We start from the raw sequence: 27,803 nt of genomic DNA, 5'->3' as shown, positions 1-27,803 counted from the left end.
GCGTTCACCTATTTCAACAAATTTTCAATTTATTTCCACGCGGCAGTCATTTAGTAACTGTGATTTGTCGTTTTTTAAATTATTTTATAGTGATCACTATGGTCTAATGTTTAGAATGTCAAAATATGTTCTCCTTTATTTTAATTTTGAAAGTTTTACCCAGACGATCGATGAAATAAAACAGTGTAGTTGTGTGCCTAGTAACCTGCTAAATAACGAGATAATTCCGACGTCAAATTCTATTTTGTCCAGCGACAGTATACAAACGTGCGCCGCTGACGATCACGGTGACCAGCTACACCAGAACGAACATATTTCGCATCTAACTCAACCCCATGCAACAAAAATTGATACTATGTGTTCATTATGGTCCATTCCTCCTCGACGAACAAGTACATAAGTGAAAATTTAATCAAAGACGAGAAAACTGCAGAAGAAATTTGCCTTATTTACACGTATCAGCAATGCAAGCTGCCATGCGACTTCCCCTTCTGACGTCACAAGGGGAATTTCTGTATGCAAATAAGAAGCAAATGAGGAGCCTCGTTTTAAAATACACAAAAAATAAAGTTGCCGTAGATTGAGTTTAAAACACATTTTTTCACTTAAAAAAATAATTCATGCTTAGAAACATAAAAAAAATAATAATATTTATGTATCAATGGATAATTTTAGGCGTGAAAATAACAGCCATTTCACAGGCACTTTAAGTGTGACAGACTACAGTATATTCATGTAATGTTGTAGCCTGATTAAGAACACTCAATTTAAATTACAAATAATGAATAAATCACTTGTTGATATTTCGATATTCACAAGACCTCTCATTACTTTCATTGTTATTCTTACCTGTGGTGCATTTTCTATTTCTAATTCATAAGGCAATCCAGAGAAGCCAAATCTGATGACATCACCAGGGGCTAGCCTCACTGCAGCATTCTGTACTCTACAATCATTTACATACGTCCCTTGTGCAGTATTTAAATCTTGAAGAACAAAACAGTTTTCTACTTCGTTGAGTTCGATGACAGCGTGAGTCAGTTCCACATTACAAGACTACAAAAAATAGGAATAATTGGTATGAAGCAATCAACAAATAACGTTATGACAAATAAGGAAAAAATAAATAAAACAAGGTTTAGTAAGTGCTTAGTAATAAATTTCATGGAGATTCACAACAAATTTTGTTTTTGTTTCTAAATTTAAACAAGTTATGTATTCCCCAACCTGTTTAATAATATGGTCTTCACTGTTACTCAACAATGCACTCAAACATGTGAAAATCATCTATTATTGCAGTTAGGAATTTCATATTTAATATCAATTGTATATCTATAAGACTGATAATTGGGACAATGCATGAACAAATGTAACTTAATCCAATTAACACTGTTTAAATATTCTACAATGTATTTTCTAATGGAGTTTTTAGTCTGTCCTTTTAACTTTTTCACCACCAGACCTTTTCACCCAATTTTTTTAAATATTTCTGGAAGTGAACCCTAATTTTGGAGCCAAAAACAAAAATTGAGTCAAAAGATTTGGCTATTTTCGTCCTAATCTTCTGGAGGAAAGTGCAGACTATGAACCGGACTATTTTATGAATTTGTGATGAAAAGATGGAAATGGTAGTGAAAAGGTTTATTACTAGACTATGACTGTTTACGACTATGATTTAGCAATTGAATGTATTTGTGTCGCATCCTGGTATCCAAATAATATACAAGACTGATCTATCAACATTGAACAATTACAAAAAGATAATAATCAAATTGTTTTCATGTAACCAAGGAGGTCAAATAAAGGCCATGAAAAGCAACCATTGTTGCCATAGACACTTAAGACTACATTGTCATAATGCAAATTACCTGTAATATGTTTGCAGTCAAAGTGCATACTGTAGAAGGGCAGATATTCAGGTGGGTTCAATTGTAGCAAATAAAATGTTGCCAGGTTACTAAATTATATTGTGACATACTATGTACTATGAATATTCATTGGGTTTTCATTTAACACATTGCTTATGGCTGATATCAGCAAATATAAATGAAAATAAAACTATAATAAAATAAATCCAGTATTAACTTTATACATATGTACCGGTACATGTTGGTAGGGCCAGGGTACAATCAGTGATGTATTTCTGTTTTCCATTAACCTCTTCACCACAAGTTCCCTCTTTTCATCACAAATTCACGAAATAGTCCCATTATATGTAGCTGTTTTAAAAGCAAGCAAAGCTAGCATTCAGCTCACTTAAAACAAGCTATGCTGAGTTACGCTTGGATCACAATCTTTCTAAAACCATGTATGCTATCTCTGTTATTAGACTTTTCACCACCAGATATCTCTTTTCATCACAAATTCATAAAATAGTCCTGTTTATAGTCTGCACTTTTCTTCAGAAGATTTGGACAAAAATATTCAAATTTTGTGAGTAAAAACTGAAAATTGACTCAAATTTTGTCTGTTGGCTCCAAAATTACGGTTCACTTCCAGAAATATTGAACAATATAAGAAAGAAGTACAGAAAAATTTGGACGAGAAAGTCTTGTTGTGAAAAGATTAAGAAAAAAAATGGAAATGTGGTTGATCCTCAAAATAATAGAAAATCACTGTCCATATATAAATGTGTATGTATCATATTACCTGGAAATATAAATAGACATGAAATATATAGGCACCCTCTCTTCAAAGAAAAATTAATGGTACATCCCTTAAAGTGATAACTGACTCAGTGAAATATTTATACAGTACTACAAGCAGAGAACATTGTGAAACTATTGTTACAATTGATCATATTACTTTGTGAGTGAATACAAATTACGTCCCAGGGAACTTAAAGTATTCAGCAATTTGAATGGTGACCCACAAAACTATTCAGCAATGGTGTTCACCCACAGAACCAAACAAACTTAAAACATACAGAGACTTCTAGTTTTACGTAATGGTAAAGTAAGAAAGATGTTTCCAAATGTACCAGTCTAAATTCAAATTTAGTGTTGTGCAGAATAACTGTTTTGTACAATTACACTGTACGTCAATAATATATTTTACAATGTGATAGACTGGGAAATAAATCAAGCATAACACCATGATATACACTAATTACTTTTACTTGGTTTCCTACATTCAAAACTGCTGATAATTATCCTTGGCTTTCTGAGAGCTGACATTGTATCTTAATTGTGACTAAGTCATGGCAATACTGTTGTATATTTATATATATTCAACATAGCTACATAACATATGCATACATGTGTTATACACACCATTATCTGCCATATTGTTTCCATGTTTCTTTGTCACAGTGGTAGAAAAATGATTTACGACTCTGAATTTAAACAAATGTAATTTACCATCAACTGTCTTTTCAGATTTGTAGCCAAGCATTTTATATAATGAGTGTACTTATAAATAGTTATTGAGTTTAAAACTAATTGTTGTCACAGTGTTTCTTTCAATCATTCTCATACATCTTTGCTTTATTAGAATCACATCTCTGATAGAAGTCCAGTAATGTTCATATAACTACAATTAAGCACATTTTGTTATTTGTTCTGTTCTGTGTGTAACAATAAATGACTGCAGTAACACATTGACATGTTCTGTGTGTAACAATAAATGACTGCAGTAACACATTGACATGTTCTGTGTGTAACAATAAATGACTGCAGTAACACATTGACATGTTCTGTGTGTAACAATAAATGACTGCAGTAACACATTGACATGTTCTGTGTGTAACAATAAATGACTGCAGTAACACATTGACATGTTCTGTGTGTAACAATAAATGACTGCAGTAACACATTGACATGTTCTGTGTGTAACAATAAATGACTGCAGTAACACATTGACATGTTCTGTGTGTAACAATAAATGACTGCAGTATCACATTGACATGTTCTGTGTGTAACAATAAATGACTGCAGTAACACATTGACATGTTCTGTGTGTAACAATAAATGACTGCAGTAACACATTGACATGTTCTGTGTGTAACAATAAATGACTGCAGTATCACATTGACATGTTCTGTGTGTAACAATAAATGACTGCAGTAACACATTGACATGTTCTGTGTGTAACAATAAATGACTGCAGTAACACATTGACATGTTCTGTGTGTAACAATAAATGACTGCAGTATCACATTGACATGTTCTGCGTGTAACAATAAATGACTGCAGTAACACATTGACATGTTCTGTGTGTAACAATAAATGACTGCAGTATCACATTGACATGTTCTGTGTGTAACAATAAATGACTGCAGTAACACATTGACATGTTCTGTGTGTAACAATAAATGACTGCAGTAACACATTGACATGTTCTGTGTGTAACAATAAATGACTGCAGTAACACATTGACATGTTCTGTGTGTAACAATAAATGACTGCAGTAACACATTGACATGTTCTGTGTGTAACAATAAATGACTGCAGTAACACATTGACATGTTCTATGACTGGATATTCATACATGTACATAAGTGATTCAAATTTTTTTTCAAAATGTTCTAATTTTCTTGAATCATTTTCAGACAAAGGGCCTAAGGGTTTCTGTTAAATTTACTGTTTTACACCCAAAATATAGCAAATAATTAGAAATGACATTAGTTGCCGTTTTGGACAAAATATCCTAAGCTACTGGTACTTTTTAGACAGTACAGTACAGCTCAAGCATAACTTAACTCCCCAGCTCCTCAACTTACTAGCTTTGCTTTCTTTTTATAACAACATACCGGTAGTTTAGATGTAGTTTATAAGTTATGTATAGTTTTTAAAGAGAAAATCAATGAAATCAATAATTTTAACTTTGTTTCTATCTTCATTCATCTAATATGTTTAGAAAATAAATTCAGATAAATACTCACCTGAATATGGTTTTAACAGGATATTAATTCTTGGGCAGTGATTTATATGGATTGGGGCAGAACGAAACTGAGTTTGGCCCTGTGTGTTTAGAGCCACACGGAACAACTCCCTTAGCAACAGGGGAAATCCCATCGTTTAGTTAAAATGATCTGAGCAATTCAAATCAAAACATATTTATGGCAAACTATATATTTTCTGAAAGCTGAAATAATTCATGTTTACATAAGATTGCTTACATAAGGGTCATGTGACTGGAGATTAACTGAACCCTGTCAAAATAACAAATCAAAAAGTTTTGCCTCGGCGATTTATCCATTTGATTGGGGGTTTTCAGAATAGTTTCGCTGTGAAAGGTTCTTATAAAGTGTCGATGAACGTTTGTGATTATTTTTCGAATAATTATCATAAATACTAATTATTTCTTTAAAAAAATAGGTCACTAATGAAGCTCAGGGATCATAAAACAAGAAAAAATTGCAGCAAAATTCTCTCCGTCGACATTTCTATTGTTTGATATCCTGACAACACTTGGTGTTAATTTCGAATCAATTGGGAATCAATATTTGAGAATCTGTTTTGTATCTAGATGGCAACACCTCCCAGAAATTGATGTCATCTGATGACCATCCCAATTCTATGGTTTTCTTTAACTTTACACAGTCAGGGTCATGTCAGACACAGTCTTAGAAGAGTTCAACCCAAAGAGTCAGACTTAGCTCAAGCTGAACACAACAATTTTTGAGGGCTTGAGCCGTTGGGCACCGATAAAATGCTGTCGTAGAAATAGAGTAAATATAATGTTAATTGTAAAGTCTTTATCAAAACCATCTGTTTGTACTAGCTTAAAAACTGACAGTGATCACATGATCTGATATATCTAATCATATTAATTTGATGAAATTAGTATGTCTGATTTTCGTAAAAATTAGACATACTAATTACACAATCAGATTATCTGAACAGATAATCTGATAAATCAGATCCGATAAACCATTTTTTTTTATACAGAGTCACTTTAGCACATTGAACATGTACAGTATTTCTCAAGAGGAATAACTCATCACCACAGATACCAACATTTCTGACTGTGTACAACAATACATTCACTGTCATCACAATGTGGGGTGTATGCGACGCAGACAATAGAATCAATACCCACTATAGTTTCTATACACACCAAACCAAACACAATGTCATACAACTAATAGATGCAGTTTTCAATCACATTACTTTCATCTCTACAAGGTTTCACCAATCCATTATTTGTGTTATATTTAAGGTGAGAGCAGTAGCTTAAAACAACAAGTGATTTCTACATTCATTATTTATTTATTTTTGTTGTTGATATTTTGTCTTCTGCAGGAAATGTATCAATAAATAACTATAACCACAATGTCTGAACATTGCGCAGTCGTCTGGCACTTTCTCGTAATTGCCGCTTTCTCTCGTGAAGAGTGATAACAGTACCCAGTACTTTTCCACAGTTGTGTGCTTGAAAACTGAAACATTCTTCATATTTCTAGAGCCAGTCATGAACATGCAAGTAGTTGTGTAATTTGCGAAGCAAAGTGGCCACAGATTCATAAAACACCAATATAAAAAACTTCTCTTTCAAACCAAATAATTCTTGTAACGCTGTCCAATACACGTTTAAATTTATATCTTATCTGTCTATTTTAAAAAGTAGGGCACCGGCATTTCACGGACACTTTAATGTTGTATCATAATAAATCAACTGACATTTGTTAAATATTATCCCTGACTTTCAGTGAATATGAAAGTTATTTTCACTTGGTGACTGATGTTTATACTTTGTGACAAAATCCGATAAACACCTCATTTTCATAGTTTACTGATGTGTATGTTGGGTTTTTTAAATTGAATTCATCATTCAGCGCTAGAAGCCAATAAGTGATGACATTACTGTAAAAAAACTGTTTTTGTTTCAATTCTTTTTTTTTCACGAAATAAATAATTAAGCATTCATATGCACATGAATTATTTATGAAAGAATGCAAAATTTGATTGAATTTCATTGAGAAATGTTACATTAAGAAATGTTAAGAAATTATGTGAACAGATGGTTTGGTTGGTAAAGTTTGGAACTTATTCACTATTTGTGTTTTTTGTGTTTGCTAAAGCTTTGTGATGGCTGGCAACCAAAATATATTTTACAGAGCTGACTGTGTTTAGGCCACTAACCCAACCTACCTATATCTTTGGGGAAATCAAGTTTATTTTTTGCAAAAATGAGCTCAAAATTATTTATTTCTATGCAAATTAATTTAACTGTGGTCATTCCATCATTATACTTCATTTATTTATTTTTGAGTAGTGATGATGACCACTTACGTGAAAATATTCCAAACGTAAATTAGAAATTATTTTTTGCATCTGTAGTTAAACATTGATTTAGTTCTAGCAATAACAGGTGTTGCAAAAAAAAATAAAAGACAGGAAACACCAAATTTATTTTCATTTCATTTTTTTCTGATTCAAGTGATTTATGTGACATTTGGCTGTAATGAAGAACACAAGAGACCTGAGAGGCCACTGAGATTGTGTTGAGAGTGAGTAGGTCATGTGACCTATTTTTGCCAATCAAATAGTGTTATTTCCTGTGGATACAATGATGGAAGGGAATGAAACACTATTTTAAAAGACTAAACAAGTATTGTGGTTCTCTCTCTCACCAAATATCACCTACAATATCACATTTATTAGTCTGACCAGTTTTTATTTGTTTACTACTTTTAAAATAACGGTAGTATTATTATTTTGGACTGAAATTGTAAATGACATAATAATAGTTTGTTGCAACAGTTGGTTGTCAGTGTTATTGACCTGAATTCATTTCTAGATCACAGCATAAATAATAATAATAATAAATACAAGTTTATATAGCGCTTAGTATCCATCGCAGTGATGCTCAATGACGCTTAGTTTCACAGATAGGCTTACTGAAACAGGTAAGATTTGAGTTTGGTTTTGAAGATGTTAACATTTGGTGCAGAACAGATGTCATTTGGTAATTGATTCTATAAAGATGGCGAGGAATGGGCGAATGACCATAAAAGATGCAATTATTTTAATTGAAGAGTTACTGAGAGAATAAAGAATGACACACTGTTCAATATTGTGTGATAACAGGACAGGGAAGTGTGTAATAATGAACAAGACATGGTTGAGCCAATTATTCAAACAAACATCTCCATCAAAAATGAGCTACGTGGAGTCTTTTATTTCAATTATAGAAATATACATGAATGAACAATGTGATAATGGTAAGCTTGTTGTCAACGCTTGTATTTTGGTTTTGTGTATATAGCGATATGAGAAAACAACATGTGAAAACACACTTATAAGTTATTTTCTAAATGAAAAATTGTTTAAAGTGAAAGAATCATGGAACCTTTGCTGTTTAGATGATTTATACAAATTTGAGGAAACATTGCGTGGACATGAGGTCACACACATTCATGTTTGTATGTTCATGTTTTTACTGACCGGATATCATCTGATAACAGGACTGCCTGTTGTACAGATCAGTCAATGAGAACGCGGCATTTCAATATTTGGTAGCACCTGGTATTAGAATATATCGTTTTATGTACATCAACTTAGTTTTAATTTTTATTAATTTGGTTCATCTCTTCTTAACAAATGTTATTCCATTGCAACATCTTTGGTTAGTATTTTGATGAAATTATTTTATCAATTACATTGTATAATTGTTTTCTTGATAACGCCATACAAATGTAGGTTTTACTTTTTAACTGAGTGTTTTTACAAACAACACGCTTGATAAGGCAGCATTTTGCAAAACATTATGATACAATGATGGTACAAATGACTGCAATCATTCATATTCTCTCAAACTGTTTTGTTACAACATGTATCAAATCATAGACTCTGTGTAGGTGCTGCATTATAAAAGTGTTCATGGTACAACAATAAAACAGTCATTTGATGAACTATTGGAAGATGGCAAATGCCATACATACAGACTGATATGGATAACATGATATACAAAATTAAATTATACATACTTCAATCGTAAGATCACATCCTTCTCTCCCGACAGTCGTTACGTTGGGCACATTAAGCGGGAATATAACTTCACCGCCCCGTAGGTATCCCTTCATAGTCGATAAACCTCGTCTTGTGGTCTTAGAATGATGATCTGTCACAGCGAATACGAGTTGGCGGTGCCACACTTGTTTTCTGTAGCTTTCCGATTTCAGAACACTTTTAGGGAAAACAAACCTCAATATGCTTCAAAAATGGTCTTTCATGTACCTTGGCCTCGAGTTAGTCGGTCGGAGATGGTTATGCCTCTGTTTACCGGCTCAATTTTCCCCCAACCGCAATAAAACTGTAACTGTCCCAGTGATAATTTCCAAAACACTGCCGCTAAGAAGTATGCGCATGTGCAGTATTTCCTAGCGACAAAACAGATTATATTCTTAGCAACGAGTCTCTGTAAACATACCGACTCCCTGAAGAAAAAAACACGGCTACGTGGAATACAAATAGTTAAATTAACGGAAATTAGTACTTCTATTTTAATAAGAACTATTTATAGGAGACTAATTCCCGAATGCTACGTACATTTTAGTTTTGCAAGGTTCGATTTCATGACGTCACGGGGTAGCTCAGTGGAGCATTGATACAACAAACACATGGTTTCGGAATAAAGGTCAAACTACGACCACCACAAGGCTGAGAAAAGCAAATCGCATTTTAGAAATTTAATCATTGAACATTTGACTTAGTACAATAATGTCAGCTTTAGTAATTTTAGCTGAAGGAGCAGAGGAGATGGAAGTCGTGATTACAGTAGATGTACTTAGGCGAGGCGGTGTAAGTTCTTTTCTGACTGTATCCTCTAGATATCCAACTACTAAAATTCCCGATGAAATGATGACTCCAGCAATAGAGATATAAAACTCCATGCTCCAACTGTCATATGAGCAGAACTTGGGTCTCCTGTGACCTTGGTACATAAACAAGAATAGCGAATAAGATTAGCAAAACAGTAGCTTGTATTGGTGCGAATCGACCACGCCCACTTACTTTATTATACCCACGTTCAATTTTCGTATTACCTATATCATTGCAATTTTAAATACTTTCATGTGTACTATGCAGATGCCTTAAGTGTTTGTGCGTTACGTCACGTGATTGCCATGCATTATCGGACGATAATATGCAGCACGTCAACTTTCACCGGGGGTATCTCAGGATAAGAGACATTTTACCAATTACATTACAATACTACATGTATTTTTGACAACCCCCCTCTTTAATTTTTGTGGTAATAATAATAATAATAATAATAATAATAATAATAATAACAATAATAATAATATTTAGTATATTAGGTGGACCATTTAATTAGCAGGTATATATTAAAGGTAATATCACTGAAAAGATGTATGTAGTTTATAGATAACTGTATTGTGTAAATTTCATTTGTATAGATAAATGTCACAGTGGCTGGTTTAACTGGTGACCAGACTGTAAACTGCAGTAGAAATGTTGTCATAAAACCAGATAGCAGTCTGGATGATGCTATGAAGCAGGTAAATGTTTTAATCCATGTACAAAGTCATAATGAGAGATATGCACATTGACCAGTTTTTTTGTTTATTCACCATCTTAGGTCCTATTAAAACTCCAAAAATCAACATTTGAACAAAGGCTTGCGTGTGTGTATCTTAGACAATCACAATCAAACTTCACACATACATCATACGTAATATTATACATAAACACATCAATTTGTTTCACGATCTGATTCAAGATGGTCGAATGGTAGCCATTTTTGTGCTAAAAAATCATCAAAATCAAGCTTTTATGGATGGATTTTGTTTACACTTGGTACATACGTTGGACCTGACTGGCGGCCATTTTGTTATAATGAATGCAGTTCTAGTGCCATATCTCTGCCATGCTTTGACTGATTATGTTCAAATTTTATGTATTTATTATACATCATGACATAGATATATTGGTTTGACTATCTGATTCAAAATGGCCAAATGGCAGCCATTTTTGTGCTAACAAATCATCAAAAATAAAGCATTTTTGGCATTACAGAACTGAATCTTGGCGTTTATGAATAAATTTTGTTCAAACTTGGTACTTACATTCCTGATGCACGTCATTTTATTTTTCAGATCAGAGTGTCATTGTTTACAAACAAGCGTCTCACACGAGCCTTTGCGTTTTTAGTGTGTGTTGTTATCGTGACCCTCCCACTTTAAATTTGATAACTAACAGGGACTGTGCCATGCATGGCTTGTTTTTGTTAAATTTGAAAACATTTTTTGTTGATTACAATAACTCAAACATTTTTTTTTCAAACTTGGATAAATAGTTTGTGATTTGGATTTTATCTAAATTTGATTTATATGTATTCAATGTTTAAGATATTAAGATTTGAATTAAAGTTATATTCAAGTTATGTTAGTAGCCATATTGGTTTTATTTTCATGTATCCTTATAATCTTTTGTGGAATAAAGTTGTAATTCCCAAACATAATGTACTTTTTTCATTGTTAATAGCTGACCAAGTCAGTAAAAACATTGACAATAACTTGATTTTCCTAGAAACATTGAATATTGATTTTATTTAATGTTACATAAAACAATGCATCATATACAATTACGCTACTTGCAAAATCACAAAATAAAATAAATTGAATCATAATCTGTGTCAATAAGTAATAATAATGGAGTAGATACTTGACATTTTGTACTCCTACATCACTAATCCATTTTATGTTGGTTTTCTTAAGTATATCACCATGGATACAACATATATGGCCATCTGATTTTGAGTCTTGTGATATGAACAATCATATTTTGCTTCTTAAAGCACACCCAGCAAAAGACCATAATGTGTCGTTGTTTACAAACAAGCTTCTACCCATGAGTCTTTGCATATTTGGCATGCACTGTTATCGTCGCTTGGGACATGAGCAGATGATGACCTCTCCACTTTAATATAACCTTGCGAGAGTTCCAAATTGTCTTGAGCTAGATAGAAACTATCCTTGCTTTGTGAATTATGTTGTTAAAAAACCCACCACAACCACCTTGTTTTCTGACATTGGCATCTAAATAGTTAAATTAGTTCACTTAACTTGTGGCTGTCTTTGACTATTGTGGTTTTGTTGTTTACTTTCAACATTTCTATTTTCTTGGTATTAATGTTGAGTGCAGTCTGTGCTGCATACTCATTTTAATAGATACTTGAAATGGAATCATATACAAAATAGTAAAATGTATGACAGAGAACACTAATATACAAAGCCTGCATTAGTTACATTCACCATTTATTCTAAGCAACAAAATGAAAAAAAAAATTCAAATTCCAATGATATGAAAAACAGAATTTTATGTTCAATATCATGTACTTTTTATTCAACAGGGCCAATATGATGCTGTGGTTCTCCCTGGAGGGGCTAAAGGTGCTCAGAATCTATCCCAAGTAAGTGTACACTGGCTGATTACAAGTAATAATTTTGAGTTCAGACCAAATGTGTGAAGTGAATTTTATCAATCAAATCGCTTTAATGATTTTTAATAACATTTACCCCATGTTTCATTCAGATCAGTAGAGGAATTTTTATTGACTAGAGAAGACCTTTGGTAATGCTTATTATCAATTTTCCTCATAGATCCCACAAAATATATTTGGTTTCTGTCCATCCAACCGTCCGTCAGTTAGTATGCCCAGAGCCAATTCACAGACATGCTTTGACCAATCACATTCAAATACACAGACAATGTATGATGACTTACATATGCTCATCAATTTTCATTACCATTTGATGGCTGACTGGCAGCCATTTTGGTCCTCAAAATTGCAAAAATCTGATACTTAATCCTGTCGAGGCTCTCCTGTCTGGGAATACTCCTCAGAGATGAACAGGGCAATTTTCATCAAATTTTGTATCATGATCATGCATATTGAGTTACAGACACATGGCATATTTTTTTGAGATTCATACAAAAATGACCAACTGGCGGCTATTTTGTTTTTATTCATGTCCATGCCGTTTCCTCACTGATATATTTCCTGATTAAGTATAAAGTGTGCATACAAGTATTATACTCTTAGCTACTGGGTAATACAGTAAATTATGTTATTTTGTGATTCAATCAAATTTGTCAAACTGATGGCCAATTTGTTTACAATCCTGAAATTGCAGTTTGTAAATGTGTGATTACAGATGCATGTCATTTTAACAACTGTTCCTCTTAGAGGGCTAGCTTGATTTTGTTCAAACTCGGTACAATGATTCTACATACTGGATTTTGGTTCACATTTTTTAGTGATTCAACCAAATATGCTTGACATTTAGCCATAATGTACACGCATACTACTGGATTGCTACTGGTGATGATATTTGGCATTAAATACAGAACATGGACTGAGCAATGTCAACACTTGTTTAACACCTATAACACATCATACAATGTATATTTAGTTGTTACCAGTATTCAGAATTTAAAATTTTAAAATTTGTTTTTTTCTAGTCTGCCAAAGTGAAAGAAGTGCTATTGTCACACTATTCAAGTGGTAAAGTTGTGGCAGCTATCTGTGCAGGTTAAGGTTCTTGATGGTTTTATTTAGTGTTGTGTACCCATTACCCCTACTTCATAATAAAATATTTGTTTTATGACTAATATTTCATTACTGTGAATAAAAACGTAATAAAATAGCAATATTGATAGTTCAAATGGAACAGTTTTCTATTAAGTTAATCTCAATATTACTACTGCTGGTTAGGTTACTTCCACAGTAATAACTATTTGTAGTACCATTAAACTTTAGTTTTCAAATAGAGATTAGGGATTTGGTAATATTAGAGTTAAACCAGTTTTGTCCGATGTCAGATCTTAAATCAATCAACTTTTCTGATGTTGAATTTTACATCTAGTTTTTTTGATCACTTTGAGTTATTTGAGGCAAACTGGCAGAATATAATATGTTGGTTATAAGTAATGTCAGTCTCTATTAACAATTTACAGTGTGTGGACATCAGTTTATGAGTAAATCAATAACAAAGACTGAATAATACTTGTAATAATGTGTGTATTGTTCTGAGTTGAATATGACATTTGTTTCTATTTATAGGACCCACTGCTCTATTAAGTCATGACATTGGTAAAGGAAAGTCATTGACATCACATCCATCAATGAAATCCAAACTAGAAGGTATGTCTACTCAACAAGGATCTAAATGCTTTCTATTGATATTTCCTATTCAGGTCATGGACAATTAAATTGTTATTTTATTTGAGGGATCTATGTTTATTGTTGGAAATACACACAGATGTAATTGTGTTAAAGGGCGGTAGTCGTTGCGCCACGCATGCTCGAGATATATGGGTCTCATATAAACAAAGATGACGACTTTGACTGTTGCGCAGATCAACGAGTACAAACTGAGATATTACCAAGCTTTAATTAAGTATTTTTAGGTGATTGGAAGGTATAGGAGTACCGGCGGTAATTAGTGCAAGTTGCGCCCAGGTCAAACCTCATACTTTTGATTTCCATTAGAAGAGCGCATTGGATTGTGGGAAAATCAATGTTTATCAACATGTCACACATGCACATTGCGACGACCACCACCCTTTAAATATACAGAAGCAGTGGAATCCAAAACTCTTCTTCTTCTGTATTGCATTACAGCATGACATAGTGGTTTCTCATTTATTTCTGAGGAATAACACAATTCATGCATGCTAGTCACTGAGTTTTTGAACTACAGTTTGACATGTGACTATTCTCTCGTCTTTCTCACGTACGTGAGTTGGGCCGGAAATAAGCCATTGTCACATGGACGTGAGATTGGGACACAAAACTGTATAAGAACGCACTAAAAACAATCATTTTCATGCACGTTCTCACACATTTCTCTTTTTACGTGAGAACACACTGAAAAACAATCATTCTAAAATCATTCTCATGCACGTGAGATTGGGACGCAAAACCCTATAAGGGTCATGCACGTTCTGACGCATTTCTCTTTTTCACATGAGAACATACTAAAAACAAAACAATCATTCTCACGCACGCAAAACCCTATAAGAATTCTCACGCATTTTCTATGTACGTAAGAACCCACTAATAACAATCATTCTCACGGACATGAGATTGGGATGCAAAACCCTATAAGGGTCACGCATGTTCTCATGCATTTTTTTTTTCACGTGAGTACACACTAAAAACAATCATTCTCATGCACGTGATGACGCATTTCTCTTTTTTACGTGAGAACATACTAAAAAACAAAACAATCATTCTCACGCACGTAAAACCCTATAAGGATTCTCATGCATTTTCAATGTATGTGAAAAAGCACTAAAAACAATCATTCTCACGCACGTGAGATTGGGACACAAAACCGTATAAGGGTTCTCACGCATTTTTCTTTTTCATGTGAGAACACACTAAAAACATTCATTCTCACGCACGCTAATGCATTTATCTTTGTCACCCTTGAAGTGTACTGTGTTACGTCAGAACACACGTAAAAATACCCATTCTCACGCGCACACATGAGAATTACGTGAGCATGGTCATTTTTTGGCATTTTAAATACCTGGTAGGACAGGTGTAGAGTTCTATATAGAACAGTAATAAAATACAATACATTTGATACATGATTCCTATCTATTATAAATTTATGTGTTTTTACGTCACATTCATATGAACAGGGATGAACATGTTTTAAAATATGTTCTGTATTGAATAATTACTTGGAATTATAAATGTTACTAGGTCCTTTGCATACTAACAGATGTTACACGAGAAAGCTCTTCAAATGCATATAGAGAGATTGTTGCTTGATTCTGACCACATTTTTAGTCCCCGTTCGAACGCAGTCCGAAAACAGGGACTTATGTTTTGACCTCCGTGCGTCCGTGTGTGCGTGCTTGTATGCGTCTGTGCATGCGTCCGGACCTATATCTTAGAAATGCCTGGACCAATCACAATCAAACTTCACACATACATCGTACATGATATCATACATATGCACGTCAATTTGTTTCATGATCTGATTCAAGATGGCTGAATGGCGGCCATTTTTGTGCTAAAAATAATCAAAATCGAGCATTTCCCGGTTGTTTACAGATGGATTTTGTTCAAACCTTGTATATACGTTGGACATTATAGGACCTTGATGCACATCATTTTGTTTTACGATCTGATTCAAGATGGCCGAATGGTGGCCATTTTGTGCTAAAAAATCATAAAAAGCAACCATTTCTCGGCTGTTTACAGATCGATTTTGCTCAAACTTGGTATATACATTAGACATTATGGGACCTTGATGCAAATAATTTTGTTTTTCAGATAACATTCAAAATGGCCGACTGGCGGCCATTTTGTATTAATCAATGTGGTTCTCGTGCCATATCTCCAATATATTGTTTTGACTGATTATGTTCAAATTTTAAATATTCATTATACATCATGTCATAGATATATTAGTTTGACGATCCTATTCAAAATGGCCGAATGGTTGTCATTTTTGTACTAAAAAATCATCAAATAACAAGCATTTCTGGCATTTATGGATGGATTTCGTTCAAACTTATAACACACGTTAGACATTACAGGTTCCTGATGCATGTCATTTTATTTTCAGATTGGATTCAAAATAGCTGACTGGCGGCCATTTTGTTTTAATGATTGGGCTTCTAGAGCCATAACTCTTAAATACTTTGACTGATTATATTCAAATTTTATATATTCGTTATACATCATGTTATATATATATATATATATATATATATATATATATATATATATATATATATATATATATATATATATATACATGTATTCAAAATGGCTGATTTTGAATGCTGTTCCAGAGCAATATCTCTCAATATGGACAAGTACTTGTTTGAGGATCAGATACAAATGTCAATCATTTTAATGTTAAAAAAATCATATTCCTGACATGGTTATATTCCAGCTATATTACTATAAACATAACTATATATCTCAAATTTGATAACTAACGGGGACTGTGCCATGCATGGCTTGTCTAATCTTATCTTGTGCTGTTGGTTTGACAGATTCATACCATTACAGCGAAGACAGAGTGGTTGTAGATGGCAATCTTGTTAGCAGTCGTGGTCCTGGTACAGCTTTTGAATTTGCTCTGACTCTAGTAGAAATCTTGAAAGGAAAAGACGCCAAAGATTCACTTATTCCACCAATGCTGCTTAAACTGTGAACGATGCTGATATTTATAGAGTTTCATTACCATATGCTCTGTAAACTCTGTTTTCTTTTATGATACTGCTTAATAAGCAGTTCTTAGCTATGCACTAGCCATATGGACTACTTAGCCAGGTGCTTGTTTTGTGGGCTGTTTATCCATTGAAAATATTTCGTTTGAGAGCTGAATCTCATGCATGCATGGACTGATTTCATTCAAACTGTGTACATACATGGAACATAATGGGACTGTGATGCATATTACTTTGTATTGTAATTCGGATTCAAAATGGTCGACTTGGTGCATACATAATGGTACCTTGGTGTGTGTCATTTTATTTTTTAATTTCTGCCATTCTGAATAAGGTTCAAATCAACCTGTACACACAAGTTATAAAGTCAGTAAAGATCCATTTCAAAATGACTGACTTGTTTGTTGCATTATTGGTTATTATTAATGTATACTGCACTCAGTATAAATGAATTAGAGAGTGGGAAAGTTGTTTGAAAAAATAAAAAAAAAAATATAAAAGACAGAAAAGTAATCTGCAATGTTTGGATAGTTGTTTTGTAAGGCAGGAAAGTTATTTCAAAACTTATAAAAATAATAAATTGAGACTGGGAAGTCATCTACAGAATTTGGAAAGCTGCTTTGAAGTGGGGAATATTTTACAAAATAAATTCAGAAGAAGGGAAAGTACAACAAGGCTGTGAAAGTCATTTTTCAAAGCCAGGAAATTTAAAAAATAAACTTAGAAGATGGGAAAAGGCGTCTAAGTTGGGAAAGTTGTGATAGAAAAAGGAAAGTCGTCTAGAAAATTAAAAAATATATTGAGAAGGCAGTTGCATTAGAAAGTGAAAAAGTTGTTTGAAAAAAAAAAAATTGAGAAGAAGGAAATATCCGATATATAAGACAGGAATGCTATTTTGGAGTTTAGAAAAATAAATTGAGGAGTCAGAAAAGTCGTCTGTAAAGATGAGTGTGGCTATGGAAGGTGTGAACGCATTTGAAATATAAATTGAAAAGGTTGAAAGGTCCATCGGATGAAGGGAAATTGATTTGAAATTGTCAAAAAATTAAATGAGTAGATGGAAAGATTTTATTTTAAAGTTTGGTAAATTAATTGAAAAGATGAAAACCAAAAATTGGCTTGTGATGCGTGAGAGTTGTTTGAAAAGTTTGACCAATAATTTGAGAAGATGGAACAGTCGTATAGAAAGTTGTTTGAAAAGTTTGACCAATAATTTGAGAAGATGGAACAGTCGTAGACAAAGTAGAAAGTTGTTTGAAAAGTTTGACCAATAATTTGAGAAGATGGAACAGTCGTATACAAAGTAGAAAGTTATTTGAAAAGTTTGACCAATAATTTGAGAAGATGGAACAGTCGTATACAAAGTAGAGAGTTGTTTGGAAAGTTTGACCAATAATTTGAGAAGATGGAACAGTCGTATACAAAGTAGAAAGTTGTTTGAAAAGTTTGACCAATAATTTGAGAAGATGGAACAGTCGTATACAAAGTAGAAAGTTATTTGAAAAGTTTGACCAATAATTTGAGAAGATGGAACAGTCGTATACAAAGTAGAAAGTTATTTGAAAAGTTTGACCAATAATTTGAGAAGATGGAACAGTCGTATACAAAGTAGAGAGTTGTTTGGAAAGTTTGACCAATAATTTGAGAAGATGGAACAGTCGTATACAAAGTAGAAAGTTATTTGAAAAGTTTGACCAATAATTTGAGAAGATGGAACAGTCGTATACAAAGTAGAAAGTTATTTGAAAAGTTTGACCAATAATTTGAGAAGATGGAACAGTCGTATACAAAGTAGAAAGTTATTTGAAAAGTTTGACCAATAATTTGAGAAGATGGAACAGTCGTATACAAAGTAGAAAGTTATTTGAAAAGTTTGACCAATAATTTGAGAAGATGGAACAGTCGTATACAAAGTAGAAAGTTGTTTGAAAAGTTTGACCAATAATTTGAGAAGATGGAACAGTCGTATACAAAGTAGAAAGTTGTTTGAAAAGTTTGACCAATAATTTGAGAAGATGGAACAGTCGTATACAAAGTAGAAAGTTGTTTGAAAAGTTTGACCAATAATTTGAGAAGATGGAACAGTCGTATACAAAGTAGAAAGTTGTTTGAAAAGTTTGACCAATAATTTGAGAAGATGGAACAGTCGTATACAAAGTAGAAAGTTATTTGAAAAGTTTGACCAATAATTTGAGAAGATGGAACAGTCGTATACAAAGTAGAAAGTTATTTGAAAAGTTTGACCAATAATTTGAGAAGATGGAACAATCGTATACAAAGTAGAAAGTTATTTGAAAAGTTTGACCAATAATTTGAGAAGATGGAACAGTCGTATACAAAGTAGAAAGTTATTTGAAAAGTTTGACCAATAATTTGAGAAGATGGAACAATCGTATACAAAGTAGAAAGTTATTTGAAAAGTTTGACCAATAATTTGAGAAGATGGAACAGTCGTATACAAAGTAGAGAGTTGTTTGAAAAGTTTGACCAATAATTTGAGAAGATGGAACAGTCGTATACAAAGTAGAATGTTATTTGAAAAGTTTCACCAATAATTTGAGAAGATGGAACAGTCGTATACAAAGTAGAAAGTTATTTGAAAAGTTTGACCAATAATTTGAGAAGATGGAACAGTCGTATACAAAGTAGAAAGTTATTTGAAAAGTTTGACCAATAATTTGAGAAGATGGAACAATCGTATACAAAGTAGAAAGTTATTTGAAAAGTTTGACCAATAATTTGAGAAGATGGAACAGTCGTATACAAAGTAGAAAGTTATTTGAAAAGTTTGACCAATAATTTGAGAAGATGGAACAATCGTATACAAAGTAGAAAGTTATTTGAAAAGTTTGACCAATAATTTGAGAAGATGGAACAGTCGTATACAAAGTAGAAAGTTATTTGAAAAGTTTGACCAATAATTTGAGAAGATGGAACAGTCGTATACAAAGTAGAGAGTTGTTTGGAAAGTTTGACCAATAATTTGAGAAGATAGAACAGTCGTATACAAAGTAGAAAGTTGTTTGAAAAGTTTGACCAATAATTTGAGAAGATGGAACAGTCGTATACAAAGTAGAAAGTTATTGAAAAGTTTGACCAATAATTTGAGAAGATGGAACAGTCATATACAAAGTAGAAAGTTATTTGAAAAGTTTGACCAATAATTTGAGAAGATGGAACAGTCGTATACAAAGTAGAGAGTTGTTTGGAAAGTTTGACCAATAATTTGAGAAGATGGAACAGTCGTATACAAAGTAGAAAGTTATTTGAAAAGTTTGACCAATAATTTGAGAAGATGGAACAGTCGTATACAAAGTAGAAAGTTATTTGAAAAGTTTGACCAATAATTTGAGAAGATGGAACAGTCGTATACAAAGTAGAAAGTTATTTGAAAAGTTTTACCAATAATTTGAGAAGATGGAACAGTCGTATACAAAGTAGAAAGTTATTTGAAAAGTTTGACCAATAATTTGAGAAGATGGAACAGTCGTATACAAAGTAGAAAGTTGTTTGAAAAGTTTGACCAATAATTTGAGAAGATGGAACAGTCGTATACAAAGTAGAAAGTTGTTTGGAAAGTTTGACCAATAATTTGAGAAGATGGAACAGTCGTATACAAAGTAGAAAGTTATTTGAAAAGTTTGACCAATAATTTGAGAAGATGGAACAGTCGTATACAAAGTAGAAAGTTGTTTGAAAAGTTTGACCAATAATTTGAGAAGATGGAACAGTCGTATACAAAGTAGAGAGTTGTTTGGAAAGTTTGACCAATAATTTGAGAAGATGGAACAGTCGTATACAAAGTAGAAAGTTATTTGAAAAGTTTGACCAATAATTTGAGAAGATGGAACAGTCATATACAAAGTAGAAAGTTATTTGAAAAGTTTGACCAATAATTTGAGAAGATGGAACAGTCGTATACAAAGTAGAAAGTTATTTGAAAAGTTTGACCAATAATTTGAAAAGATGGAACAGTCGTATACAAAGTAGAAAGTTATTTGAAAAGTTTGACCAATAATTTGAGAAGATGGAACAGTCGTATACAAAGTAGAAAGTTATTTGAAAAGTTTGACCAATAATTTGAGAAGATGGAACAGTCGTATACAAAGTAGAAAGTTATTTGAAAAGTTTGACCAATAATTTGAGAAGATGGAACAATCGTATACAAAGTAGAAAGTTATTTGAAAAGTTTGACCAATAATTTGAGAAGATGGAACAGTCGTATACAAAGTAGAAATTTATTTGAAAAGTTTGACCAATAATTTGAGAAGATGGAACAGTCGTATACAAAGTAGAAAGTTATTTGAAAAGTTTGACCAATAATTTGAGAAGATGGAACAGTCGTATACAAAGTAGAAAGTTATTTGAAAAGTTTGACCAATAATTTGAGAAGATGGAACAGTCGTATACAAAGTAGAAAATTGTTTGAAAAGTTTGACCAATAATTTGAGAAGATGGAACAGTCGTATACAAAGTAGAAAGTTATTTGAAAAGTTTGACCAATAATTTGAGAAGATGGAACAGTCGTATACAAAGTAGAAAGTTGTTTGAAAAGTTTGACCAATAATTTGAGAAGATGGAACAGTCGTATACAAAGTAGAAAGTTATTTGAAAAGTTTGACCAATAATTTGAAAAGATGGAACAGTCGTATACAAAGTAGAAAGTTATTTGAAAAGTTTGACCAATAATTTGAGAAGATGGAACAGTCGTATACAAAGTAGAAAGTTATTTGAAAAGTTTGACCAATAATTTGAGAAGATGGAACAGTCGTATACAAAGTAGAAAGTTGTTTGAAAAGTTTGACCAATAATTTGAGAAGATGGAACAGTCGTATACAAAGTAGAAAGTTGTTTGAAAAGTTTGACCAATAATTTGAGAAGATGGAACAGTCGTATACAAAGTAGAAAGTTATTTGAAAAGTTTGACCAATAATTTGAGAAGATGGAACAGTCGTATACAAAGTAGAGAGTTGTTTGGAAAGTTTGACCAATAATTTGAGAAGATGGAACAGTCGTATACAAAGTAGAAAGTTGTTTGAAAAGTTTGACCAATAATTTGAGAAGATGGAACAGTCGTATACAAAGTAGAAAGTTGTTTGAAAAGTTTGACCAATAATTTGAGAAGATGGAACAGTCGTATACAAAGTAGAAAGTTATTTGAAAAGTTTGAAAAATAATTTGAGAAGATGGAACAGTCGTATACAAAGTAGAAAGTTATTTGAAAAGTTTGACCAATAATTTGAAAAGATGGAACAGTCGTATACAAAGTAGAAAGTTGTTTGAAAAGTTTGACCAATAATTTGAGAAGATGGAACAGTCGTATACAAAGTAGAAAGTTATTTGAAAAGTTTGACCAATAATTTGAGAAGATGGAACAGTCGTATACAAAGTAGAAAGTTATTTGAAAAGTTTGACCAATAATTTGAGAAGATGGAACAGTCGTATACAAAGTAGAAAGTTGTTTGGGAAGTTGTTAGGAGAGTTTGAAGAATAAACTGAGTAGTAAAAGTCGTCAGCAAAGACGGAAACAAATGAAGTGTTAGAACTGAGATGTTGCCAGAAACGTTGGAAATGTTGCATTGGAAGGCTGAGGCTGAGGTTTGAGAATTGCAACAATCATACACATAATATTTTGGCTATGGAACATTTGAATATTCTTCATCATTCAGACAGCGTCATTTCAGGTCTTAAGAATTTGACCTCAAAGGTCACAGTCAAGTCTTCCGGGAGTATTATCATTGTTCGTGGTTGCCATAAAACAAATTTACGAGTTTAATAAATCATTGCTGCTTTAGTTTAGTATACACATGTTTTAAGATAACTGGATTTCTCAACTTCATTCATGGTGTGTTTTGAGATATTATTCCAAACACATGAAAATATGACTGCGCAAGAGACACATTTCAATAACAAACCGACATCAACCAATTTTGAATCTGTTTTATATACCGGTTTATATACTGCACAAATTCCTTTTTAAGCAATTTGTAACATTATCTTAAAAAAATGATTTTATTTTTAGAATTTTCAGAATTGAATTCTACATAAAAAATATCTTTCATCTATATCACCTAGGGCTTGTTTGTCTGTTGTTATGAGTCTCACATTGAACAGGACTCAGCCTTTTAGGACGATTAGGTCATTATTTAAACCTAATTATACAAATTAGATATGGGCCCATGCAAACTTTCCTGGAAATGTAGCGAGGTAACAGCTTTAACATTTAATGCGCACCATGCAGGTGTGTGACATTTGTTTTGATAAACGTTGAATTTCCCACAATCCAATGCGCTTTTCTAATAAAATGATGAATACAAGTTTTGCCCTTGGTGCCACTTGCACTAACTACTGCCAATGACTCCTTCCGTACCTTCCAACCACCAACAAAATTATCTAATTAATGCCTCAGTTTAGACTTGTTGGTCTGCACAACAGTCAAAGTTCCCATGTTTGTTTATGTGAGACCCATAGCTCGCGCATGCGTTGGCAACGACTATCATCCGTTAAGTAACTTTTCACTAATAAAAGTTATTGAAAACATTATGAGCAATTTTGAGCAATAGTACAAAAATTAAATATCAACATGTCTGCATTGTCTATAAATTCCTTAACTTGCTATTATCATGTTAAAAACAAAATTGTGGTGACTTTGATCAAAAATTTGTCTCAAAAACACTTTTACATCAGTTTTTCAATTTTTCAGCTCATAACGACAGAATCAATAATCAGAGTCAATTTAAAATTACATTGTAAGCGATAGGAAAGCATTGTGGTACAATTTTATTAAAAAGATGAGTTTTTCATTGTTCGTGAATACTTAGTAATTAATTCATACAGTTGATACGATTATTTCAACCAATCATGCCATGCAACTCCCCCCCTGGAATGATACATGTCTTCCAAATGTCTGTAAATGGAAAGTCAATGGTATTGTATTGTAATTATTTGAGGACGAATTTAAAGCGCGGTGGTCGTCGCGCAGCGCGTGTTCGAATTTCATGTAAATAAACAATATTTTACACGCGTTGTATATGTCGCTATAAGTCCCATATCGACCAGGACGCGGCGCGACGACTGCCGCCCTTTAAAAACTTTCAGCGGCGGGCCAAGATATAAAAAAAAAAAAAGATTACCGTGCTGACGATCTCACCTCGTGCGCCCGCTTACGACGACAATTGAATAATCTTTTTTTATTACAAATCAGTTTGGGGTCATGAGTCGTGGACACTAAAATTCATCCCGGAGGTTCGTTGTGACAAGCATAGACGTTGAAGGTAATGTAAAACACTTTACATGTTTACTTGTTTGTGGCCAGAGGTCAGCAACCACCATGACTGGTATCAATTGTGGTGACCGCCCCATGTTTCGAAATCCCTATGTTCCGAAATGCAATGTACTAAATAGTTCCTGTATTGAGTGTTCCGACACTCAGGGCAGCGCGCGGGGAGGTATAGCGAGAGTTACAAATTTCTCGTGAATAAGCGCCATTTGGTGACCGCATTCCACGTAATACATTTACGTTACATGGTTCCGTTTGTAACTCCGTTTCTGAATGGTAGAACTATTGGTGACTCTGCAGGAAAATACACATGTCACACTCCCCGGGGTAGCAGTACAATCGATTACGGGATAACTTCTAAGAACTTATGCGACTCATTACAATATTTTAAAGTAGCCGATTTGTCTCATTTATCAGACCACTGTGCTTTAACTTTATCTATGAAGTTTAATGTTAACATGTGTCTAAATGAAAATAATAAAAGCAATGATAAATTAGATCCTTTACCATCAAAATATATGTGGAATGACCAGGCTAAGGACAATTATCAAACAAACCTTGAAAAGTTAAATAATAATGAAATTAAGAATTTTATGAGCAAACCTTATAGCATTTATGAGTCAGAAACTGCAGTCACAGATTTTGAAAATTTAATTACAAATATTGCAGACAAATGTCTAAAGAAAATTACTCCTAAACTTAAAAAAAATAAACGCAAAAGTAAACAAAAAAACTGGTTTGACCAGGATTGTTGGTCCCTTCGTAAGGAGTTAAGGAGCCTATCACGTTTATTACAAAAGTATCCTCAAGATCCATATATCCGAGGGAAATTCTTTCAAACCCGTAAACAGTATAAAAAACTAATCAAACATAAAAGTAATCAGAAAATGATTGCACAACTCAAAGAATTGGAAAATTCTAAATCAGACACATCTAAATTTTGGAAGATTCTTCGTGATATGAATGGCGAGAACCCCAGTAATAATAACGGGAATGTTCAACCTGGTGATTGGTTGGTTTACTTTAAGACTCTACTTAATACTGATAGCAGTACATCAAACTCTGAGATTGCGAATGAACTGGAGAATAGTGAAAAGAGTGCAAGTAGCAACCCCTATTTAGACAGACCAATCTTAAAAAATGAAATAACTAAAGCCATTAGACTTCTTAAAAGTAACAAGGCTTCGGCAGAAGATAGAATTTGCAATGAATTGTTAAAATACGGTGAACATCACTTATTAGATGCAATACATAAACTCTTTAATATTGTTTATAGTTCAAATAACTATCCACATTCTTGGAGCACTGGCCTGTTGGTACCAATCCACAAATCTGGGTCGAAAAATAACCCGGCCAACTACAGGGGAATTGCCATCTCTAGCTGTCTTGGCAAGTTATTCAATAGTATTCTAAATATTAGGCTGACATCATTTTTAGACTCTAATAACATTCTTTCCGGTCGACAGTTCGGATTCAGGCATGATTGTCGAACTACAGACAATCTTTTCATACTAAAAACCCTGGTAAATAAATATCTCTACAGTGGTAAGTCAGAGTGCGCCAATAAACAAAATAACACAAATATTAAAAAATCAAAAAAATTATATGCCTGCTTTATTGACCTTAGAAAGGCTTTTGACAGTGTCTGGCATGATGGTCTATTCAAAAAATTAATCAAATATGGTATAACTGGAAAAATGTATAAAACTATCAAAAACATGTACAGTAAAGTAAAATATAAAGTTAAATGTAAAGAAGGCTTAACAAAACAATTTCAGTCCAATATTGGTGTTAAACAGGGATGTAATCTTAGTCCAACTCTCTTCAATCTTTTTTTAAATGACCTGCCCACTATTTTCAATCCTAATACCTGTGATCCTCCTTATTTAGAAAACTCGCATGTCAGCTGTCTACTCTATGCCGATGATATTGTGATACTTTCTAAAACTAAACAGGGATTACAGACATGTCTTGATAGTTTGGCATTGTATGCTAAAACGTGGAAGCTCTCTGTCAACACTGACAAAACCAAAATTTTAATTTTCAATAAATCAAACAGACGTTTGAATAATGATACATTTTTTCTTGGAGGTATCGAACTTGATACAGTTAAATCTTATAACTATCTGGGACTAGTCATTAGTGCCAATGGTAAATTTAAGGATGGCCTAAAAAACCTTAAACGTAAGGCTCAAAAAGCTCTGTTTTCAATGAAAGCAAAGCTTGGCTCAATACAAAACATAAGTATAAAAGTTTCAATTTCCCTTTTTGACAAACTCATCAGACCTATCCTCATTTATGGTTGTGATGTTTGGGGTGATGAGTTCTCCACTAAATCACCTATTTAAGACGTTCAATTAAGTTATTGTCGGTATCTACTGGGGGTGTCACAACACACACCAATTATGGCCATGTATAGCGAGTTAGGCAGATACCCCCTAGACGTATTTATAAAAAAACAAATAATTAAATATTACAGTCGGGCCATGAATTCTAATAATGCGTTACTCAAGGAAGCTTTTGTGGTTAACCAAAGCATTAAAAGTAAATGGTATCTAGAAGTGACATCATTATTAAACAATATCCAACTATATCATTCAGTTAACAACTGTGATAAATTAACCTCGGCACAAATGAAACAAATTGATTTAGGCATCAAGGATTTATTTCTAACAAGATGGAAAGGTGAGGTCCATAATGATAACCGCACCAAAGCAAATGAGAAAAACAAACTAAGAACATATCGGCTAATCAAATCAGATTTAAAACTTGAGCCATATTTAGTCAAGCTAAAAAACTTTGAACTGCGTAGTGTGCTTACCAAATTTCGTCTTAGTGACCATAGTCTCAAAATTGAAATGGGTCGTCATAAAAAAATCCCACTAAACAACAGGGTTTGTGACATGTGTAACAAAGGTCTAATTGAGGATGAAATGCATTTTCTGCTGGAATGCAACAAATATAATGAGTTGCGTGCCAAACTGTTCAATAAAGCTAAGGATATGATCCCAGCATTTGAAAATAAACCTGCAGAGAAAAAATTCATGGAATTGTTACAGAATGAAAACATTATTATACCAGTAGCACAGTTCATAAGTAAAAGCTTTGAAGTCAGGAAGCAGGGTCTTACTTGACATCTTAATGCCTGCTGTCAATTTTGTAATTTTATATTAGATTGTATTTTAGAGATTTTGTATTATTTAGTAATTTAGTGATTGTATTTGTTATTTGTTATTTAGTATATTGTGTTTTTGTTTTTTGTTTTTTATATATATATATTTCTCCTTGTACTTTGTGACCATTTTCTTTCCCTCCGGGGATTGTGTAAGAGTCAATAAGTAAATAAATAAATA

The 27,803-nt window shown here is 32.9% G+C and overlaps 3 protein-coding genes across 4 annotated transcripts in view; 2 read left to right on the top strand and 1 right to left on the bottom strand.

Moving 5' to 3' along the window:
• The window catches only part of LOC100375356 (forkhead-associated domain-containing protein 1-like), a 30,824-nt gene extending 21,523 nt beyond the window's left edge, over positions 1–9,301 (bottom strand). For both annotated transcript variants that reach the window (XM_085508616.1, XM_085508617.1), the window contains exons 1-2: positions 8,933–9,301; positions 850–1,056 (exon numbers count right to left, since the gene is read on the bottom strand). In XM_085508616.1, the coding sequence (XP_085364742.1) occupies positions 850–1,056; positions 8,933–9,028 (303 nt within the window). In that variant the 5' untranslated portion in view covers positions 9,029–9,301. The remainder of the gene's footprint in view (positions 1–849; positions 1,057–8,932) is intronic.
• Positions 9,302–9,572: 271 nt separating this feature from the next.
• On the top strand, positions 9,573–17,563 carry LOC100374964 (Parkinson disease protein 7 homolog). Its single transcript, XM_002731747.4, has 6 exons — positions 9,573–9,746; positions 10,367–10,468; positions 12,322–12,381; positions 13,434–13,503; positions 14,035–14,115; positions 16,995–17,563. Exons 1-6 carry the CDS (start codon positions 9,666–9,668, stop codon positions 17,153–17,155), a joined length of 555 nt encoding a protein of 184 aa, XP_002731793.1. The 5' UTR covers positions 9,573–9,665; the 3' UTR covers positions 17,156–17,563.
• Positions 17,564–24,366: 6,803 nt separating this feature from the next.
• LOC100375206 (nucleoside hydrolase-like) overlaps positions 24,367–27,803 on the top strand; it is a 40,770-nt gene continuing 37,333 nt past the window's right edge. The window contains exon 1 of the mRNA XM_085490805.1: positions 24,367–24,445. The gene's annotated coding sequence lies outside the window, so the exon portion shown is untranslated. The remainder of the gene's footprint in view (positions 24,446–27,803) is intronic.

Source organism: Saccoglossus kowalevskii, chromosome 15, assembly GCF_978046115.1.
Source record: "Saccoglossus kowalevskii chromosome 15, keSacKowa6.1, whole genome shotgun sequence".
Classification (NCBI taxonomy): Eukaryota; Metazoa; Hemichordata; class Enteropneusta; family Harrimaniidae; genus Saccoglossus; species Saccoglossus kowalevskii.
Note: the sequence above shows the minus strand (reverse complement) of the source record. Positions and strands in the feature narration are given on the sequence as shown.

Excerpts from the sequence above, each read along its gene's own strand:
- LOC100374964 (XM_002731747.4), top strand. The coding sequence starts at position 9,666 with ATGTCAGCTTTAGTAATTTTAGCTGAAGGAGCAGAGGAGATGGAAGTC. Across the intron at positions 9,747-10,366 it reads ATGTACTTAGGCGAGGCGGT|ATAAATGTCACAGTGGCTGG; the intron begins GTAAGTTCTTTT and ends TCATTTGTATAG. Across the intron at positions 10,469-12,321 it reads TGGATGATGCTATGAAGCAG|GGCCAATATGATGCTGTGGT; the intron begins GTAAATGTTTTA and ends TTTATTCAACAG.